The sequence below is a fragment of the Astatotilapia calliptera genome, chromosome 3 (genome assembly GCF_964374335.1).
Source record: "Astatotilapia calliptera chromosome 3, fAstCal68.1, whole genome shotgun sequence".
Lineage (NCBI taxonomy): Eukaryota > Metazoa > Chordata > Actinopteri > Cichliformes > Cichlidae > Astatotilapia > Astatotilapia calliptera.
The window spans coordinates 16,910,362-16,933,651 of NC_137424.1; the positions used below are offsets into that span (position 1 = coordinate 16,910,362).

Genomic DNA, 23,290 nt, shown 5'->3' on the forward strand with positions numbered 1-23,290 from the left:
AGCACCTATTTGAAGTTGACACAGGAACGGATACCAACCAGTAATTAAGCAGTAGTAGTGCCATACATGTCGGTATAACTGATAGCCGCCTAGATAAATGGTGTTGCTATTTGAAACGTGTGTTGATGTTTGTAAATTCCTAAATGACGTCTAATATTGATGAAGCTGGCTCTGTTTGACGTTGGTGTGTGTTTACATTCTGTGCTCTCAGGTCATGGCTGACAGGGCTCGCTGTGGGTTGTTGCTCCCTGAGGAGGTTCTAATCACTGACTAGTAAACTGCAACCTACCCTTATTGTTATGTATAATTTTATGCATCATTCAACAGAATATATCACAATTATCTGTGGTCACTATTAAAGAGGAGTTTTCAGAAGTCAGACTGAAGCTGTTGTAGAAGTACTTGGTAAAACCTGAGATGCTTTTTGGTCGATTTTCCTTCTTTTTCCTTTTTTTTTTTTTTTTTTTTAAAAAAGAAAGGAAGAAACAACAAATCCATCCATCAAAAACAAAAAATAATCTACTCACTGTTGAAAATTGTTAAAATTACTTTTTTTGATCCAGTGCACACACCAAACATTTTTTCCCTGAGTAAACACCACCATAACTAGTGCAATCTTTTTTCAGCTTCTTTGATTCCTGCTTCTTTGTTACTGTGAGCTCTCTTAGATGTTGAAAGGCGCACCTTTGCAGCCAGGCGTTTGACAGCCTCCTCCCTGTGCCGCTGCATCTCGGGAGTTCCTGGGCAACTGCTGGTCCTCAGTGTGTTGGCAGCACTGGATGGTGGAGTGGGCTGTGGAGGCTGGCTGAGAGGAAGTTCTGTGCTTTGTCCTGGGCCAGCTGGAAGACATGCACATGGTCACCAATATATAAAGTTATTACATTAATATAAACTAACATCTCTCTATATATGTATATGCTAGCATTAATAACATTAGTTGTGTGTGAGGGCATTCTTTTGTAAGGTAAATGTAATATTAGTCAACTTGATTTTATATTGCCAACGAATATATAATTACTTCCCTCCCACACTTTGCAAGCTAATGTTGAAATGAAATTATAATAACATTAGCTAAACACGAGCAGTTAATGTAGTGCTCACATCCAAAGGCAAATACTAAAACTAATTACTTTTCGGGGAGGCGCTGGGACTGTTGGAGGCGATCTGACGCATGCGTCCTCCATGGCAGCTCAGCGCCACAAGTCGGGAGATGATGGCCGTCTTCCCATACCCCACGCTGCCCACCACCACAGCACCGTGGTTCTCTGTGGACTCGCCGGCCTTCAGGACATCTTCCAGATGCTGAAAGAGCCAATCTCGGCCCACAAACACAGAATCTGTGGTGATGCTGGGAACCTCGAACAGCAAAGGTTTGAGCATGATGTCCACGGGTTTGTAGGGAGCAAAACGCGCTGAAGGAAACGGGAAAAGAAATGAAACAGATTAAAATTGTTTACACTACTTCTATTTTTTTTCCCCATGTCTCCGGGAAGTTAACAAATGATTACTTCTTTTAAATGCTGGAAACTTTACTGTAATAAATCGTTTTCTGTTGCAGTTAACCTACAAACATGCTTTGAGCATCTCCCGCATTCTTCTTCCCAGAAGGAGCCACATACATGAAAAACCCTGAACACTGTAGAGGATACATTTTCAATTAAGTGGAATCAGAGTGAAGACCTGAAAGAGGACTCTTATCTGGTCTACTTCAGCACTAATTAGATCTCATAACACTTGTTAACTAACATCACTAAATGACTGCTACCTTTAGTGCTAATGCACCTTTCAACATTACAACTATCACTGCTGTTAGCTGCTAGTGTTTTCACCTTGCGAGTTTGCCTGTGTTCACAAAAGCCTATTGTAATTGGAGGGGCAGTTGAGAGTGTTTATATTGGCAGGTGTAGGTCTGTTTATGTTTCTAGTGCCCTACAATGAAACCAAAAAGCGAACGAGCTGGTTCTGAGACACTTGAAATGATCACCACCTTCTACTATACCAGCAAAATAAGTACAGTGTTTGAAAAACTCTAACTTGAGCAAAAGGAGTATCGACGGGAACTAGAAAAAGAGTTATCTTTTATTAACCTCTCTTTATTGGATCCCCTTAGATTTCAAATCCATCTTCTTGAATATAAAGCCCCTAATGACCATGACTTGCTTTTTCAGTATCCTAAGCCGGAATGACAAGCAGAGGCTAAAGCTGCTTCGCTCCTGTGGAACCAGCTGGCTGTTTAGGGTTGGGAGCCAAACCCAATCTCTAATTTTAAGATTAGCCTCAAAACCTTTCATAGATTTATAGTTAAAGCTCGCTCAGCTAACGTCTGAATCACCCCTTACTTATTATGCTGCGACAGGCCTTTGCTTTCAGGAGGCCTCACATGGTGCACTGACATCCTCACCTCTTCTCCATTTCATTGTTCATGCATGTCAGTTTGTGTATTCTCTCTCCCACAGTTGAAGCTTTTCTCCTTCTCATCTTTTTTTCCCCCTTTCTTTTCACTCTCCTCTCATGGCAATCAAACGAGTGCTGCTCATCCCGAGTCTAGTTCTGTCGGAGGGTTCGCCCAGTCAAAAAGGAAGTCACTAAATGTTGCTCAAATCAGAACTGTAAGGTCCTCAGCGTACTAGGTTGAGTTTCCTAAGATGGCACATGTTGGGATTTTTGCAATATATGAATACAACTGCAATGAACTGCACTGAAATGTTGACCAACTGTTGCAAAATTTAGGTAAAGGTGGTGCCATCACACCCAAATCTGAAAAACAAATACCATAAATCATATAGATAGGGCTGGATCAGCTGACCCTGAATCCTCCCTTAGGTATGCTGCAATAGGTGTAGGCTGCTGGGGGATTCCCATGATGCATTGAATATTTCTTCTTCAGTCACCTTTCTCCCTCAAGATGTGTTAATAGACCTCTCTGCACTGAATCATACTTGTTATTAATCTCTGGCTCTCTTCAACAGCATGTATGTTATCCTGTCTTCCTTCTCTCTCTCCAACCGGTTGCTACAGATGGCCGCCCCTCCCTGAGCCTGGTTCTGCCAGAGGTTTGTTCCTGATAAAAGGGAGTTTTTCCTTCCCACTATTTCCAAAGTGCTTGCTCATAGAGGGTCATATGATTGTTGGGTTTTCATCTGTATGCGTTATTGTAGGGTCTACCTTACAGTATAAAGTGCCTTGATGCGACTGTTGTTGTGATTTGGCGCTGCATAAATAATACTGAATTGAGTTGAACTGAATCTCCCATAAAATTTATAGAAAAGAATCCAATTGTTTAAGATTGTTGCGTATGTACGAATTCATGTAGAAAAAACCTGCTCAGAACCACTGACCATATGCTTATGTATCAGCTTCATGTTTGAGACTGAGTGAAAATGAAAGAGGACATTTTCAAAAGGAAGACTAAATAGTCTGAGTATATATCCAGTGATGACTTATTCAGTAATTCATGTTCCCATGAAATATTTAATCTGCAGGATCTCTCAGAGGATTCAAAACACATAACCAAGATAAAAGTTAGCTGGGAAAAAAGGCATGATTTAAAAGCCAAAAAAAGGCTTTTGAGGATAATGTTAATACCCATAAGTGCTGCATTGTTTACATTGCAGTGTTCAAGTATTTGCACAGTTTTGTTGTTGGCTCTGCACTCAGACGTGGTACTTTGGAAACTTCAGAACTACCGTTGGCTGCCTATTAACTTCAGGGTTTTTCAGAGTCATACCACATAACATTATCCTATGTACTGCGATATTTTACACGTTTATTTTACAAATATCTCCCCTGAGTGCCTACAGCAGTAGTATGAATAGCCCAGTCACCTTTAGCGTCCTGAGGGGGCCTTCCTCCTGTATTATGCCAGGGTAGGCGAATGGATGTCCGGAGGGGGGTATTGCGCTGTTCATCAAGAAAGCTCAGGTCTTCAAGCTTTGTGGAACTGGTGGCTGTAGACAAGAGAGAAGACATACACACACACACACAAAGAGTGAAGCTGACAGTCTAGTACCTCCCGAGTACATTTGTCATCACAACTATAAAGAGAAAGACAGAAACACACACTAGAGTAAAACCTTGTGGCACTTATGCCATGTCTGAGGGTGGATGAGTGAGGAAAGAACAAAGCCAGTGCGCTCTGACATTTGCAGGGGCAGTGTGAGCAGCTACCAGCATATACTGTGGCAGGAAGAATAGCAGTATTCTAAAGTCAAGAGCAATATGCACCGATTCTCTTTGATTTGAGCTGACAGCTGGACACGATATAGCAATGAGAGGTCCATCCCCACAAGCACACCTGCTAGGCTGTACGGAGAGGGCAGATTACCTTTACCTTTCATAAAACTACAACGAGTTATAGAAATGCTTCACCGCGGGTTTGGCACTCATCACTGTCAATCTACAGGACGCACAGGTGTAATCTCAGGACTTTTGTGTACTACAAACTACAATATCTGTAAGTCATTTGACGTGAAATGAAATAATAAAATTAATTAAAACCAGATCACAACTTGAGTTGTTATGGAGTTCAAATCTACTGAGATTTCATTAGGATTTAGCTTCATTTTGAAGCAGAGAGAGAACAAGTCTCAAAGCAGGCAATGATTTCCATCCCCAAACACAGGATATCTCCTGAAACTACTAGTCTACAGATTAAAACCACTTGATGAGCCAGTGATTACAACTCAGCTTTTAATTTGAAGTCTAAGACACGGTCTGTTAACATAATAAAAATGTGCATTAGTGCGGCGAGGCCTCTCCTCCAACTGCTGCTCGTTTTTCAACTATGCTATCGCCGTTGCGATCCACGCTCTCCTGGGCTTAGTGAAGAGCAGAATCAAAGCCTCTCTTCTTCTTTATCAATATCAGCTGGGAAAGACTGTCACTAACGCTCACTTCACTCCCTCACTCGGTCGCTAACTTACTCTCCGGAATGTCCCGCTAATTAAAACCGGTCTGCTGGCAACGGGAACTGAGGAAGCTGCCATCAACGCAACTTTGACTGGAACAGGAGAAGGGCCTGATGTTACTTTTACTGCAGTGCATTGTGCATACACAAACATCTACACTGGATAAAGCTTAAGGAATTGCAAACAAAGAGAAAAGAAAACAATAAAAGCAAACGCGCATGACCTGGAAGACCTTTTGCTGTAAAGCAAATGCCACTTTTCATCAGCTACAACTACTTACATCTAAGACCAAAGCAAGGAAGGATGGTGGGAATTCTCAAAGCCCTCTCTATCTCCCCAGTGACGAGATACTTGGGCAGGCATACAGTCAAGTAGGCAGGGTGTAAACTCACAGCTAAATCTCTGGAGAGTGTTCCCAGTGGACGAGGGCACAAAAGCGATTCCTCCACCCCGGTGCTCCCATGCCGGCACTCTGGCAGCCGAGCCGAGTGCTTGGCTGCTTCCTCTCTAGTGTTCAGTCAGTCACAGCACCCACAGCATTAGGCACTTGCTAAATGAACGCGCTGCCTTCCAACAGAGCATCACCCTCTCTACAATTTTAACACGTATGCGTACATCATCTCTGTCCACATGCTGCACGTACACACACACACATAAATAACTCGGTATGCAAGCAGCAGAGGGGGAAATTGAGAATATTAGAGGAAATATAAACGGAAAACCAAGAGATTCACTTCGCAGTGGTTGATTAAAGTTTGTTATCCAACGGCTGCAGTATTAATCAACAATCCAGACTGCACAGAGATGGGGTTAAAAGAGGGGAATGTGGAAAAAAATGAAGGCGAAAAAGCAGCAGACTCATAAATGAGTGCAACAAAGAGTATCACGTGGATTTTGTGGGAGGTATGGACAAGACTCAAAAGAGAATAAAGAGAAAAATCAGCTTTATGCAACAAATCGCCACTAAATCCTCATGCTGACACAGGAGGGCCGCAAGATGTCAGTCTATTTTCCCCCCTTCCTTCTTTGTTTTGCATGGAATAAAAGAAATAGCACAGTAGAGCTTTATTCAACAGACACGTAATACCGAATTTGACTTGCTAAAGGAGCTGCATAGCTGCATAGACTCCTTGATTCACGTCCGTGGCAGACAGCGCACCCAGCACCATAACTACATTTCTCTTTTGTTGAGTCGTTATCAACATTTTTTCCCAAGGCCAAGATTTCCCACACGATTCCTCCTCATCCCTCAAATCCTCCCCTTCATTTCTTCTCCTCTTTTTACTCCCGAGTTCCCTCCTATTCTTCCTCACCTCTACTCATTGATAAAACATACATATGATACCTTGAAGTCTGCACTTGCAGTCACTTTGAAGCTGCACAAATGTGTCAAGACTGTATTCTGATGAAAATGGGATTCTTTTTTCCTCGGGCAGATCTGCCCTTTGAAAACCCCCTGTTCTGTGTTTCCCATGACAGAACAGAGAAGAGGACTGAGCTCCTTTGCTCTAACCACCCCCACCCTCCCTCCCCAACTTGACTCCCTCTCGCCTCCTTACAAGGTGAATCTACTAAAGAGGAGAAGGGAGTCAAATACTCCCTTCACATATCTTCCTGTTTTTATAGTAGCCAGTTACACTTTACCCATTTTGTGATTTTGTATGAATAAATCAGTTCTTGGCTGTTCTCGGCTTATAGCCAATGCAAATACCCATTTTCCTTTTATTTGGTTTGATTTTGCTGGTATAAACACGCCTTAATAGCTTTTCATGACGAACGTTTGAACATTCAGACACAAATGAGAAAATCTGATCCCTCATATCGATAAACGTTGTTTTATTTGCAAAGAGGCTGATATCAGCACGCACTGATGTTTGGTCCATTTGTCTGCCTATTACTCCTAAGACCCAAACTCTTCCACGGCATGCATTTTTAATTTCTCTTTGATATTTGGTCACATTGGGGCCCGATGAATGTAAAAACAAAGAATTACCAGATTTTCTTTTTAACCTTATTTTTGTTTTTTTTTGAAAAATAAGAGCCACATATGAGGATATTAGTTTAAAATTTTGAGAGAACAGTAGCAGTATAATGTCCTCATAAGTGGATATCAGGCCCTTGTAGAGCAGAATTGAGTATTTTGGTCTAAATAACCCAAAATGTGATGTGGTAAATATTAAGGGATAATTATTATTGTAATAATTGCATAGCCTTATGCTAAGATCAACAACATTTACTTTAAAAAAAACAAACCACCACTGTAACTGCTCCATAAGCTATTTCATATATATAAATGCCTCTGTGGTTAGCTAACGCTCTGTTCCTTTTAAGATTGGGCATTTGATAAGCCCTAATCTGTCAATGGAGTGCCGAGCACAATTTTAAAAGGGGCTTTCAAACGGATTGATCTGTAACAGATTTTATTTTTCTCCTGCTGTGACAGCTGGACCAAACAATTCTCTGAAAAAAGGGCACGTTAGAAGATGTCTCTGTGACCTTTTCATGCTCGAGAAAATGAATGGGCTTTCTTTCCTCTTTTTGTTTTCATTTTAAACTCTGCACTAAACAGATCAATATATACATGAAGCCAGAAGCAGAAGTGACTCCCGTGTCTACCTGGAGACATCGCACACACTGTTGGCATGTCTTTAAACATGATCACACAGCCTAAAACAATACAATAGACCACATGGTCTCAGAAACTACCGGGAAAGACAGCAAATGAGAGCAAATGAGATAAATCAGTGTGAGATTATTAAATTTAAGGGCTACGCCACTTTATGAGTTTGTAATTACTGTGTGACCTTTGCAAACATCTTTAAATCATAGGTTGTATTTATGTGGAAAAGGTTAAGATGATTTTAGTCATTCTAATAAAACACAAAAGCATTCAGATGTTACCTCATCAGTGTTTTAGTAGACAAACAACATATCCTCGAATTTGCCTGTCAGCAGTCCACAGTCTTGGCTCCGTTATCATTCGTGAAGAGAGCCCGGCGCACGAGCTTTGCCAGAGGAATGTATGACTTTGGAGTACAAGCGAGCAATGAGTGCGCCATACCTGACTTTGTCTCAAACCACAAAGCTCTGCTGAATAGCTAAACACCACACAAGCATTGTAGCACCATTCCTCCGCCACGGTGACCCTCACTCAAATCTCCCTGTCTGAGAAACCCAACCACAAGCAGCTCAGGCTAAGATTTCAAAACCATGGAATTCCAGTGGCCAACACTAATATGGCCCTTTGACTCTGTAAGCCTTTATAGAGGAAAAAAGAAAAAAGCTCAACTCCAATTACTCAAAATTAGGATTCTTATAAACTGAGTATATCACCTCAGAGAGGAGGTGAAATTCCATCAACAACTCTAGTTTATACAGAAGATCTTACAATAGAGGCGACAGATAGATGTAAATAGTGGATTGCAAATAATAAAACAAAGAAAACACCAGAGCATAGAGTTAATTTACAAGTGCTTATTACTAATCCTGATGCTGAAATTTGACATCAAGTTTAATTTACCACAGCACTGCTTTTTGGTTTGATGGAACTATTTGGGGGAAACAGGGCAGACTGGCTTCACTTTCACAGAAACTGATATAGAGAAGTTCACAAAGCACCTGGAAGCCCGGGAAAAAGCTGTTCCCATTTATTTCAGGCTCTTAGTGCATCTTACACCCAATGCACCTGCCACGTTTGTTAGATTTAATGAACAGCTGTTGTAAACATGATTACACGTAGATTATTTCACGTATTAGATCTTTAAATGCAATATTTCGATGCCAGATGAAAAACAATTTTAACAACCTTTTAAATCTGCCTCAGCAGCAGTTTCCTTTAGGAGGTGGACAGTAATATACAATCCCTAATATAAAGCTCTGCTAAAGACAAATCTAAATGAATTCATGTTGTTCTTGTAACATTTGTGCAATTTGTCACAGGACATGTTGGCACCAAAAAGTGGCGCTCCCACCAAAACCTAGGGACACCCACGCTACATGCAACATCAAGGCAGTGCAAACGACAGTTCTCAGCAATATGCAGACATTCCTTCTACATAATTACAGAGACTTCAAGAGGCCCAGCAATGCATCTGTTGATCGGCATCAGACAGATGGCCAAAATACACTCTGACACTAAGAAAGTGTGACCTTTGTCCAACAACGAGCCATTTTACAAACAACTGTCTGGTGAGTCTTGATTTCTGCTGTGACACTTGAATGCTTAAGGTGAGAATTTAGCTTAAACAACATGAAAGCATTGATCCATTCTTGGTGGTGGTTCTCTGCACTTTTTAGCCTGTTAGTACCAACTGAACATGGTTTTAAATGCCACAGGCCACCTGGGTATTGTTGCTAACCATGTCGATCCCTTGTGTCCAAAGTGTACTCATCTTCTGTCTATAAAAACGAGTTTACAGTACTCACTCTACCTCCACAGTCACCAGATCTCAATCCAATAGAGCACCTTTGGGATGTAGTGAAACAGGAGATTCACATCATGGATGAGCAGCAACTATATCATGCCATAATTTCAATCACTCTGAGGAATGTTTCCAGCACCTTGTCTTTTTGGTGGAGATAATCATAAGATAAAATTAAAAACTAATAGCAATACTGTAGCATGAAGCAATTATGCCCTAAATGAACTCATGATTATTTGTTTGCTTCTGCCTTTAATCTCTGTGCTCCTATTTAATATCTATCAATAAAATAAAGAGAAATTTATAGATTAACCAGACAGCTCATTATCTCAGATGCTGTTTCACAAACACAGGACAAACAATAGTCACCAAGGTTCTGGCACAGAATGAATGCACTAATGATGAATACATATTATGTTTCGCCGTGGTAGCTTCTTTTCTCTCATTGCTTCTTTAGACTTGTTACTTTTTGGGGGTTTTTACCGAATACAATTTCCTTGAACAGAAGTGCCGTCTCTGCTATGCTGTGACCCCAAGAAAGATTTTACACTGTGTGACGAAACCCTGGGAGAGAGCATCAAGGACGCGATGAGACAACTTCATTTATGGCCTGAACCAATCTAAGGTGCGTGTTCTGCCGGTCTCAGAGGGCAACACTGCATAACTATGACATCAGCCCATAAACTCTGGGAGGACAGACAGACACAAGCACACCGGTGCTCACACGCAAACCAACACACATAAACAGCCAAACATTTTCTGGTCTGTTAAGCTTTATGAGCCACTGTGCGCCTGGACCGTCCAGGTTTATGTCACACACAATAATGATGAGATGTAAAAATGGTACGGACTCTTGGAACAATAGAATCATCAGGGAACAACACATCCAACTGTGGGCTGCAGAAAATATCAAAGCAGTGGCCACTGTGTAAAATACATGCGCAAGCTATGAGCTATGGTATGCAAGGAAATATCAGTACCGTGAGCCTACCATGTACTACTCCTTACTTCTTCTATAGCTTGTCCTCATCCCATCTTACTCCATTACTGCCTTCACAAGTTAAATTGCTTACCTGCTTCTAATTGTAAGGGCCTAGAGTGGACATTACACAGTTGCATTTCTCTGGTATGTTGAATAGGAACTGGGACTAGATTTTATCAAAGAGAGAAAACAGTCTAGAAGTAGACACACGGGAACTGTTACTATATTTCATCAAGAATAAACCCAAGGGAGGCAGGAGTCAAGTATCTGAACTTCAAAACATTGGCAGCTGCTACATACAGACTAAAGAGGTAAAGCAAAACAACATATTCAAGGAAGATTCTAGAGGAAAAAGTCTCATGAGGTCTTTTAAACTTTGAGTCGTCTCTGTCTAGGCCAGGTGTTTGACCTGAGTCACTCATGTTTTTATGCTTCTTTTCACAGCTCAGCCCAGGTTGCCCCTGCTGTGATTTTCCCTCACTGGCAGAATTGTCTGCTTTCAAAATTCAATGTAACAAACATTTCATCTGTGCTCTAAACTGTTTGTCTTTTCTTCTCTTTCTGTTTGCTCCTTTGAGTTGGACTCTAATGTAGTCTCACTCTTTTGTTTCTACAGCCTTACAGTTAACATACCACTCTGGTCCGTCAACGTTTATTCAAGTGTACATTCATTCTATCAACAAGCATGGGCAGCCCTGCTAATTATGGAGTAAAATCATTAGCATAAGCTTGCATTAACATTTGAGCCATAAAATATACTCCTGATTAGTTCAAGATTCACTTACGTGTCAAAATACAGATGCACCGAGTCTATGTCCATGCGGAACATGTACACGGCGGTGCAGGCAAATAGTCGCAATCAAACTTATAGCTACATGCTAATATGTTGCTAGTGTGAAGTATGTCAGGGAAAGCTGGGTATAATTCTTTGTGCCTCTTTGCAATAGCAGAGCACTTTATTTTCAACTAAGTGTGAGAAGATCTTGCAACTTACTGCAGCTTGAGGGAAAGTTTGATCATGTCTTTTGTAATAAAAAATAATATTTTGCATTTGAAAGGTAATTTTTTTGGGGGGGGGTCCTGCGCATCTCTAGTCAAACCTGTCCAGGGCGTACCCCACTAGGATAAACTGCAGGCAACGCCTCCAACCCTGAATGGGATAAGGAGTAAAGAAGGGAGGTGGGTGAGTGAGTGGATGATAAAAGCTGTACATGACTCATACTGTCAGCTTAGCTACAAACTGCATTTAGGCAAAATTATATATAGGAAAATGCTAAACGTACTGCTGTTTGATTCACCAAAAATAGGCCGAGGTCAAAAGCAATAAGGTATGAGGAGACCTGGGAATAGTATGGGTGAAAAGACATAAGGGAAAAGGGGGTGAAGGGGGAAATATCAACAACTGTGACAGCTGTGTGGATATGGTAAGCTGAACCACAACAGGGAGGCTCCAGGGCAGGAATGCAGAACAGATCAGCCAGACCGGAGCGTGTGCTTAGGTTTGACATGGCGAGGCAGTGGCGAGCCACACCACACAGCAGCTGTCTAATCCCAAACTTCTGCCTTGATACTCCTGTTCTGAAAAGCACAGTCCGTTCTTTCAACTATTGACTTCTTATTTCTTCTAAACCTACTACAGATGCTCTCACTCTTCGGTGTCTATCACTCGCTTGGATTAAACTGACATGCCACATGTCAGCCTCTGGCACGCCACATGTCAGCCTCTGGCACAGGTCGTATCTCACGGTTACGATCTTGACAGGCAACACAATGCAGTCACAGATGAAAAGTATACAGAGCATTTCCTGTATACTTCTTGAGCTCCAGATGTCAAGACCTCAAAAACCAAGGAGTCTTACCTGCTACAGAGTTTGGCCTCGGCATCATGAGGGAAGCTGATGTCTGTGGCGGGTACGCAATGGGTCCCTCAGGTGAGTGACTTGGAGGGTGTGGTGGCCCTGGAGCACCCGCAGATATGTTAGGGTGCTGCTGGTCTGTCCTGGATGGGGTGTCTGCAGGTGTTGCTGTGGCACTGCTGGAGTCTTCTTCGGCCACAGGAGAGCAGGTGTCCGCCCGCACGCTCTGTGCCAGGCCATGGCGACCGCTGCCTCTTAGGCTGCCATCTTTACTCCACTCCAGGCTGGAGCCGCTGCGGTCATCATTCTCTGAAGAACTAGTGATGGTGGCTGAGAGCAGATTTAAATTTAAAAAAAAAAAAAAAAAAAAAAAGAGAGAGAGAGAGAGAGAGAGAGAGAGAGAAGGGATTTTCAGCAAGTGAGGGAGGTGAAATGAGGGGAAGAGGCACAAGATATATCTGAGTAATGGTCTTTATGTGCGATGAACATTTATCCGTCTTAATCTCTAGTGAGACACCGAGCTGTAATGGAACTTTCAGCTTTGAGTGGCTTGGTGGTTTTGCTGATTGCCCTATCAACAGTTCTCAGAAGCTCATTTTATATTTACAGCGATCGTCTTCCTATACTCGTGAAACTCGGAAAGTAATATTGCACAGATTTATAGAACGTAATGTATTGTTATTGTTAAGAATCAGCGTTTGAATGATTTGGAATCATCCAGTGCAAACAGCAACTGCAACTGCAACAACTAGTCGGAGGGGAAAATGCAAAAGAGCAGGAATAACAATATAAAACCAAACATGGACATTTTTTTTTTACCCCTTCAGTTTAGACAGGTGTCTCTTCTAGAAGAAGAACTCCTTTAATCTCCCCTCGAGCCAACACAGCGACCTACCACAATCTTAAAAGCAAAGGAAAGGACTAACTCTCCATGATGACAGGCAGCTGGATACAGGAACATCAGCACTGTTAGTGGACTGGAGCCGGCCAGCCAGCTGGCCATGTTTGCATCACACACTACTAATCTGGATTTCATAATGGCGCAGCACGTTGCATCACCACTAATATTAATACAACAAACACATCTTGGACCCTGTGATTCCTGCGCTGGTTTCCTGGGCAAACATGAAGTCCTCTCATGGCAGCAGTCACGATAAACCCTGCTCGGACCACGGCATTAAAAGTCATCGTGATCTGACTGGCTAAACTACAGGACCTTGCTAAGAAGAATATGTAATTATTTATTCAAGCTTAGTGAAAATTTGAATTTTTATTTTATAAACAACTACATGCAGTCAAGTCCAGGCCCCTCGTGAAGGACCTTCTGAGGGAGCTGTTTTGTAAATGTTAAGACATTGCAAAGTCTCACTAATTCCATCAAGGAGCTTTTAATGCAAAACAAAGCCAAATTAATGTGCTTCTGAAATCAGAGTCAAAGTGAAACTTCAAAGAACAGAGAACATTAATCACAGGCATCAGTCTGACTTGTGGACGCACTGTGACTTTGTTCTTTCTTTTCCTTCCTGCACAATTTTATTAAGGAGTGTGGGTGGGATGTTGTAGACCAGTGGTACTTTACACCCCCTTCCCAAAAACACTCCACCCGCCCACTCAAGTACATAGCAGACTAGCATGCCATAGTCACCGATGTAACAATTTAATTTAACATCACTCTGCTGCAGATTTAAAAGCCCTCTGCTGCAGATACAGCTCAAGAATCTGCTGTTAGCAGTGAAGCAGCCAGTCAGTCACAGCTTCAAAGGATAGCTAAACACAGCTAATTAGACTCGAAAATTACATGCACATGGCATTTCATAGTTTGTAATGGGTGTACAATAAAGGGGTCGTAGAATTAGGGATCAAGAAAGGAAAACAAGCTGACCATAGTTATAGCACATGCTGCATTTCTGCAAAACTGTGTTCTGTCCGTTTCAAAGTTCAGGTGTTTGATAGTTGCTCATAACGGCTTCATTACTGACAGATTTTGATGCACAACTAGTGTTACTTTCTGCATGTCTGTGTGGGTCTGTGGGTTTGAGCAGCTAATGCACCCTCCCAGCAATCTGTCTGTGACCACAGCAAAGAGCTGAGAGAGACGGAGGCACCGATTTCCATTAAGAACTGGGTTTTATGCAGCATGACTTTACTTCATACCAGCTCGTTTCGCTAACTTTCCTGAAACCTGCTTACTGAAGTTAACAACCACACTTGCAGAGATGGCATTCTCTCACAAAACTCATTTTGAGTTAACTAAAGTAACGTAATTGCGTGCAACTGACAGCAACACATTTGGCACCAGTGCACATCTTATCCTGGGTGGTGTCAAAGCTGCAAGCTGGAAGATACTATATCGCAGCTTACATAAATTATTCAGCACGTTAGCAATGATATTGCTTTGGGGGGCAGAATGACTGAATCATGGTAATCATTTATGTCAACTCTGGAGTATTGGAAATCCAAATTGTTGTGTTGGATCTTGCTTTGGCATGCATTATTTTCTCCTGCATAACTATAATTTTCATCAGCAAGTCCGATATTCTTATTAGTTCAAGAATATCAGACAAATATAAGGGCAAGGGAAAAGTTTAAAATCTGGCACCCTGTCCTCTAGTCTAGGAGTGCAGTCAGGGAAAAAAAAAAAAAAAGGGGGGGGGGGGGGGGGGGGGGTTCAACAGTGGATAAATACAGCATCATAGAATTACAATTTGCTATTCATTCCTCACTCAGAATGGAATCCCAGCATTTTTATAGGCACTGGAGGCTTTGTGAGTAGAAACGGCAGTTGAATTAATGCATCAATAGACTATGCCATCTTCCTGTCAGCTTGAGTAAATCCCCTGACGTCTTTTAGGGCTATTACTACAGATACAGCACAACGTCACACTGTGGCAACTGTCACCTTAACGCCGTCTCATGCCGATACAGCTCTGTCTAAACCCAATGACGTACATGGGGAAGGATGAATATAATGTGACACAGATGGTATTCGATCCCAAAAGGTTTCACACAACGAGTAGTGACTGACACTGCACAGGTGTGTTTTCTTTGTTCTAACTCATAGTGCAGATGAAGCAAGTCAGATTGCAAATTAAAATTAGAAGAGCTTCACAGGAAGTGATTAGTGATTATAAGCAATGCTGCAAAGGGGACTGGGTGTCCATGCTAAAGTGCAAACTAATAGACTACTAAGGAATCAGCAGAGCTGTTGGTATTATTAATGTTCTCATCAAACCCAGAAACCAGTGCAGGCACTGGTAAGCTACAAGTGATAAATTGGAGGCTGGTGTTACATTTTTGTCATTGCTATGAGCTGTGCTACTAGTGCATCTCGCACCAAGCTGCTCAGTCATGCAGGACACATGGTTGAAAGGGTGAGGTGGGGACTAATTTGCACAGGTCCATGCAAACTAAATGAGGAGGCAATGGTGAGGCCATATTTCTGAGCTATGCACAAAAGAAATTATTTTCACTGAAAATTTCTTTTTTAGATTTATGTAATTTGGATTAAAAGAGATGATGTGAAAAGTAACAGTTTAATCAAAGACCATTCATTTAAATGAAATTTAAGTGCCACCTACTTCCACCTCTGACCTGTGTATAGCTGCTAGATTATGAACAAAGTAAGACATTTTTAAATGCATACAGCGCAACCCTGAACTTCTGTACACATTACCCCGTAAAGAGTATTCAAATATCCTTCAAAGTCGACATTAAATGTTGTTTAATCTGTCAGATCCTTAGTACAAAGTACAAATGGACCAATCAACTGGCCAGGGATCGGAATCAGACGATATTCAACTTCTCGACATGGAGTAGTGACTGGCTGATCAGCTTCCAGTATGTCTGATTACAAGCCAGCTAGTTTCATATATGTGCACAGTGCCACAGACATATAGGCACACACACTCACAGACACACACTAACCTGTTGTTAGAGGCAAACCGCCTCACTGTGTTTCCAACATCAAACTCCACAGACCCTTAAATCACCCTCACCCAGCTGAACATTGAATATTTTAAAGAAGGTAAGGAAGAAGAAGATGTTGTTAAAGTTAAAGCTATCCAGAGCTCATAGCCAGCCCCAAGCCAGCAGCCTTGGTATGAGTAAAGATCAACACAAAAGAAAAATTCCAGAGATGAGTAAAAAAAAAAAAAAGCGAGAGAGAGAAAGGATCAATGCCCTGTGATCTGGTGAAGTTCCTGACATTTGTTTTGGTATATGAATCTGTTGTACCTGCTTTATTTGTAAAGGTAAAATATGTCAGGCAGTGTGGATGCACAGCAACTCATTATTAGACAATTCTTTGAACTTGTTTCCAATAGACACATCATGCTCATCTGATCTGATCTTCTTTTGCTTCCTTAAAAAACCAGTCAGCTGCAGACCTTTTTGGCCAGAGCGGCGATAACGACGCCCAGGTTGGACAGTGAGCTGTTGATGGCGGTCATCTCTTTGAAACGGTCACCCTGAGACTGGCTCTTCACCATTCGCTCACTGCCAGCCAAGTCCACCAGGCACAGAGTGGCTACACACACAGAGAAAACCAACTCTTATAGGAAGCAGTGATCCGTTTTTCCTTCCATTAAAGGTAGTTTTAATACTTTACAAAACACTTCTTTTAGCGCTCAGGGGCTCAAACATTAACGTTGAGTCATCAGAGCAGATTTTGCACTGGTTACAGTAACAATAACTAACCAGACTAAATATTATAGATCCAAAAAGAAGAAACCACATTCCTGATGCTGGTACTTCCAGTGTGATACATTTGCACTTGACATCCCTGCCGGCATTAACTCCCTCAATATCCAGCTGGAAGACTGAGTGGGAGCGAGACGAGCGGTCATTCTGGGCTGTCTGGGCAGTGGAGCGATTCTGATTGGCCAAAGCAATCAGACGGAGAACCTGAGAGGACGAGGGAACGTTTTAAAACATAGAGCATCGATAAAGTTTGATGTATTTTCAAAGTTTGGTAACAATTTGTCAGCAGATTTGAAATTAATTTGTTCTGAGCTACAGATGTCTGTCTGCTGTACCTGATCCTCATTGGAGACCCGCTCATAGGTGAGATTAGTGATTGTCAATTCGTTGCTGGCTGTCTTGCGGATCTCATGCTCAGGTCTCTTGCTGGACTTGCCGGTGAACACAAGGTCCCTCAGGGTCTCATTGTAAATTTCGACGAAGCTCGCTGTGAACTGTGAAGTGAGTGGGGGTTAATGCCCCACACTCTTTTCTGTCACTGCTTTGAATGCACAGACTGGTCTTAATGTTGATCTTTGTAATCTTCAGTGTTACGACCCGGCTCAAAAGCCGCAACATAAAAACAGAGATGAATAGCAGAGTGTGGGTGAGAAGAGGTTTCATCCTAAAATGGAAAACCAGGTTGGCTAAAATGGCTGGTGCCACCAAGGCAAAGACTAGTGCACTGCCGGGAAGCTTGCCTCAGGTATGCTTTTATCCACACCTGACTAGGTGTGGCCAATTAGCACCAGCTGAAAACACTGAGACGATTAGAAGCTGCAGAGGGACGTAACATTCAGTATTGATATTTGTAAATGTAAACTATGAGGATTTATTTATTTTTAATTCTTTTCTTTTTTTTTCTTTTTTTCCCTCTTTTTTTCTTTTTCCAAATAAATGTCCCGATTGAGTAATGAAACTAACCCAAAGGAGAATTCTAACAATATTAGACAGGCCATTCAATATGCTTTATCGTGGACAACTCGTGGCTAAAAACCCACACACACACACACACACACACACACACACAAACCTCTAATCAAACATGAAAACGGATAATCCAGCTGAAGCTTCAGACAGCCGTCAGACAGTGAAACACTGCCATCTGCTGGACGCGAATAACAAAGACGCTGCTTTGACGGGTGAGGGAGTTTCAACAAGTCTGCAACGACTCAAGCATCAAACTACAGAACTATTCTAGCGGACATGGTGCTCTAATGACTGCTTCATTAACGCAGGTCAGAAAGGATCAAACATATCAATAAATTATAAAACACAAAACGTCTCTTATTGCCCAGGGCTCAGGAAGTGAGTGTGTTCCTTATAGCCTATTAAACCTTAGCAGGTTATTTTGATGTGTTACAGATGAAACAGCTATCCAGTAACATTCAGCTACAAAAACGCTTTTTTATAATTACTTTTTTACAGCTTCGCACTTTTACACAAGTTTTATCATCAGTGTCACAATGGCTGCTGCTAAAATTGAGTACAAGATATTTGTTGGCCTGATTAAAAGGTCTTGATGCGTGCTCAATCATCAGGGAAGTAAATCTCCAAAAGTTGATTCTGTTCTTCTGGACGTAGCGTTTTCAGTCAGAGAAACCAGCCGACTGAAGGAACAATGGGCTGGGAGGTCAGTTCCTTAATCATGATTATGCAAATTCTCATGACCATTGATCAACAACCACTGATCAATGGTCTTGAGTACCATTCACAGAGAGTTGGAGAACGGCTGCAATCACAGCATTGTAAGATGGTGACAGATGTACCCTTAGGCCCCCTCCTTGATTCAGAGAGGGTCTTTCCCTTTTCACGTAAATGGCCTCCCTCCTTGACTCCGCCCTCAAACCAGCGTTCATTGCAGTTATTGTTGACAATCACATTGTGTCGTGTAACCATCCAGCTCACATATTCAATGTAAATGATTTGTTGAACTGAAGACATGATGAATGTTCCTGCATTAAACCACATCCAGCCTAGTGTTCTCACTCTCCCTAAATGGATCTGTTACATTAGTGATATATGGGAGTTGTGTTTCAGTCTTTTCCACATGAGGACATTTACATTTAGTTTTTGCTTTACTGATGAGTGGCTGGTTAACCTGCAGTGGTTGAAGCATGTGTCGGTCGTCTGGAAGAGTAGGTGTAGAAGACGTCTTTAATGAATGTAATGCTCTGAAGGTGTCAGTGATTACTGTGAATTCATTATAAAAGTGGATTTCAGTGAATAAAGTGAATAAAGACAGGCCCTCATGGTGACGCTCAGGTGTCCATAAAGTGTAACAGGAGAGCTTTGTCATACTTTCAGAGATTTTACATGAGCCAGTCTTTCAAAAATTACATAAATAAATAATTCATTCATTCATCCACAGGAAACACAATGCTCATATCTGAAAGTAAACTCTGATATATATCCCCGACTAGAGTTACTACTAAATAAAGGATCGCCCCAAAATGACTAAATATATAAAGACACTCTCCAGAAGAAGTTAAAGGGATTTTATTTATTGTACAAGCAATATCTTCATAAGAATTACAAATTCTGCAGACATATTACCTTCTTACTGAACCTGAACAACTCACACACAGACGTGTCTGCTGCTTATCTTTGTTCAAACATGATGTTTTATCTTCTCTTCAAAACACATTACTCATCTTTCTGGCATCGTGTTACATGAAAACACCTGCATTCTACCTGTGTCATTGTACCACAAAGACAATGATTGCAACACTGTGCTTGCAAAATAGAAGAAATAAGACGACCAGCAAATACATAAAAGATGGTAAAAGTGATTCCATCTTTGTGTCTCCTCCCATTGTTTCCCCAGTCTGTCTAGTTCCCATATTCCCAGGACACCGCTGGACAACAAGTGGGTATTCCAAGACTGAGAGACAGCCAGAGTTGGCAAAAGATCAGACATTCTCCACTTAAGTAGAAGTAAAAATACTATTGTTCCAGTGAAAGTTAAAGTACTGATTCAACTTCATTACTCAGCTAAAGCAAAAAAGTACAGGCTCGAAGCGCTTACAGAGAAAAGCAGACAACAGAATACAACAGAATGCTGATGGCGGCAGTAACACACACTTGGAGGAGAGGCTCCAGCCGTCCATTCCAGCCCTATCCCTAACATTAACTCTAACCATAACTTTAACCTTAACCCTATCAGGTCTTGTTTTACAAAGCGATTCATGATTAGAACAAAAAACACATTTACACATACCGATGATTTGTCACATAGCATCGTTACCTGTTGGGATGAGAACGTGTTGTTTCCAGAGCACCACAAATTGGGGTGTCTGTAGCTCAGGTAGAGCAGGAAACCTACTAATCAGAAAGTTGCTGGTTCAATCCCCGCCTGCTCCAGCCTGCATGCCAAATATCCTTGGGCAAGATGCTAACCCCAAGTTGCTCTCCGATGCATCCATCGGGAGGATGAATGCGTATTAATGTTAGATAGAAAGCACTTACAGAGAAAAAGCATAGAAAAAAGTGAGTGCATGAATGAGGCAAGTTGTAGAGAGTAGAAAGGTTTTATACACTGTAAACCCCAACAGTCTACCTGACTTATAAAGTTTGTGGATATAACAATTAAAATTCCTCACAAAGTTGAAACAACTTAAAACTTTTCTGTTCGGTTAACGATTCAAACAGTTATAATTGTACATGGCTTAGAAGTTAAGAGTAAATACTGCTTTCTTAATTATGATTTTTGAGTAAATGTTTTTTTCCGAGCTCCGCATGTGTACGTCATGACGTCTTCTCTCTAACCTGAACGACGTTGTCAGAAAATTATGTTCAATATGGCTGCCCTTCTCGAGCGACTGGAGAACACATTTGGAGAAACTTGTAAGTAAAACGGAACCTTCGTTATGTTTATTTTTTCTGTAAAAAAGCAAGTATATTAATATGTTGCAGCCAATAACTTGTTTTCGAATGCGCTGTTGTGTTAAAAAGCACAGACCCAGGTGGTGAATAGTTGTTCGCTGTTGTTCGCGCTCTTTTTCAAACATAGATTATGTCGTCAGTTTTAACCGATTAAAACACAGTTTTACTAAGAATCACACATAAAGAAAGGGTCTTAGTGATATTTTAACGACCCCTTGCCAACGCAAGAAAGTTGGCGTTTTTACAACATTCTCATTGTATTTACTCATTCTTCGGCAGGGTTTTTTTTTTTCTTCTCCTCATTAGCATCATTCAAAAGTGACTTAGCTAGCAGTGGCAACTTCTATCTAAAACAATTGAAATATAGCAAGGTGTTGTATATTTAGTGTGCTAATAAGGTTTTCAATATTTTTATTTTTTCTTCCAAGGCTGAAGACCAAAGACAAAAAGACAGAAGAAAAAAAAAAATTCAGACTGCAATTAATTTCAGGTGGAGACAGTAAACACAGGTGAGTTGAAAGATCTATTGAAGAGACCTTTCTTCATGGCCATTAAAACATTTTTAGGTTAAAAGACCTGTGTCATGAATCGCTGTGCGGCAGGCAGGAGTTGGACCCAAAATGCAGGACTCAGACTCAGGGGATGAACTCAAAATCACAGCTTTAATTGCTGGTCACAGAAAACGAGCATACAAAACTAAACTGGGAAAATATAAACTCACAGCTTGCAGCGAGGCACACGAGGAAACACACAGCTTGAGGGACGACGCAGCACTGACTCAGAGAAACACAGGGTTTAAATACACTGGGAAGTAACGAGGGGAATGAGACACAGAAGGAGAGCACAGCTGGGAGAAATCAGAAGTGACGAGACAAGGGAGCAAAGTAGGATACACTCACATGAGACACAGACCTTCAAAGTAAAACAGGAATTAGCACAGATGCAAACTAGACTAGGGGAGACAGAGCCACTAAGACACAGAGGGCGGCTACTAAATACTCAGAGAACTAAACAGAATACAAGAAAACCAAACTAAGACACTACACTAAAGAATACGCTGGGACAACAAAGAGAACTAAGAACATAATACAAAAAACTCAGAGGCACAAGAAACTCAAAACACTGGGTCACTGACCCAGGACCGTGACAACCTGTCTTTTTTTAAATCATGCCCTGGCTTTGTCACACTGAATCATGTTGAAAAGATCTACTTTCATGGCTCCCCCCCATTACCATTTCCTTGTACTTCTTTCTACCAGTCTATTTTATTTTGTGACATTAACATCTTAAATGTACCCCTAATTATTAATAGCTGTGTTAGTATTTATAATGCTTTTTTTTTTATCATGTGCAGATCTACCAAGGGTCAGTGGCACAGTTCACCTTTTGTGGTAAGTTATAACATTTCATATGTGGTCACATAAGTAAGTTGTTTCATCAGTTGTTCAGTTCTTATAAAATGTTGTATAATTGTACCAAATCACTGAGGATACATCCAATGTGTAAATCACAATCAACAATTTTACTGTGATATTCGCTCGTGTTTAGAGAATCTCCATTATCTTTGTTACTGAGTTTCCATTTTTGTAGGGCCAAATTTGTATTAAAAATTAATATTTTCATATGATGTGAAATGACTCAATCATTTCTAATTTTTAGAAGAAACCATTCATTAAGTCCCTTAAGGTGAAGATTTCATATATTGATAATGATAAAATTAACACAAATTAAAAGTTTCACTGATAAACACACAATTTTTCCTTGCTTTGAACCCCATGTTCTATATAGATTACAGCTCTGATCTGGAGAACACTATTTTAAAATACTGTGTAGGGTTTTTGTCAAATGATTAAGAAACAGACTCTCTGTCACAAGAGACAGAAAGGTTGTATCTTAAAAGAAAAGTCTCCAAAATTTAGTAGAGTCTGATGTCATGCAGTTTCATAAACATGTAGTCTCCCCAAAGAATGACACCTGAAAACTTTGCGTTAAATGAACTTTTCTTTTCCCTTTTTAGGAGGCGCCTGATATCAACGTGAAACGCACTGCAGTACTTCGTGCCCTTCCTGTATACCTGTGGGAGGAGGACCCAGAATTATTTTTAGACATGTAATGTAAGTGTATTTTTGCATTACTTAAATTCTGCCAGTAAGATAAAATGCTATGGATTTTTTTAAATACAATTTAATACCCTAGCAGCTACCAAATTGTACAAACAAAATACCCTCTCTTTAAAAAACCCTCACACACAAACACACACAGGTCAGGAGCAGGGCACAGGCGTATCACAGCACTATGGCTATGCTGCAGGTGGCCCAAAAACCAGGCTGAAGTCAAGATTTAGTTTCTTTTTGAGATAAAGTCATGAAATAAAAAAAGACTTTTTTTTTTAGAAAAATAACAAAAATACAAATTATGTAATGCAAGAAGCTAACACGTTAATGTACATTTTTCAAAAGAAAGTAGAGTACCCTAACTCGTTACAAAGTAACCCACTACACT

General features: G+C 41.0%; 2 protein-coding genes and 1 long non-coding RNA gene across 7 annotated transcripts in view; 1 reads left to right on the forward strand and 2 right to left on the reverse strand.

Annotated features, from left to right (window-relative positions):
• Nucleotides 1–12,345, reverse strand: part of LOC113035147 (protein TANC1-like) — a 388,820-nt gene extending 376,475 nt beyond the window's left edge. For 4 of the 5 annotated variants that reach the window (XM_080298189.1, XM_080298190.1, XM_080298188.1 and 1 more), the window contains exons 1-4: nt 12,170–12,345; nt 3,825–3,947; nt 1,131–1,412; nt 685–839 (exon numbers count right to left, since the gene is read on the reverse strand). In XM_080298189.1, the coding sequence (XP_080154315.1) occupies nt 685–839; nt 1,131–1,412; nt 3,825–3,947; nt 12,170–12,197 (588 nt within the window). In that variant the 5' untranslated portion in view covers nt 12,198–12,345. Of the gene's footprint in view, nt 1–684; nt 840–1,130; nt 1,413–3,824; nt 3,948–5,299; nt 5,453–12,169 lie in introns of those variants that run through there. The other variant, XM_080298192.1, reaches the window with a different exon arrangement.
• The window catches only part of LOC145422960 (protein NLRC3-like), a gene marked incomplete at its 5' end in the record, with an annotated part of 416,117 nt that overhangs the window by 90,828 nt on the left and 301,999 nt on the right, over nt 1–23,290 (reverse strand). The window lies entirely within an intron of this gene.
• LOC145425315 (uncharacterized) lies at nt 20,445–22,890 on the forward strand. Its single transcript, XR_013905981.1, has 3 exons — nt 20,445–20,749; nt 21,217–21,297; nt 22,806–22,890. It is a non-coding gene; the product is annotated as an uncharacterized LOC145425315 (long non-coding RNA).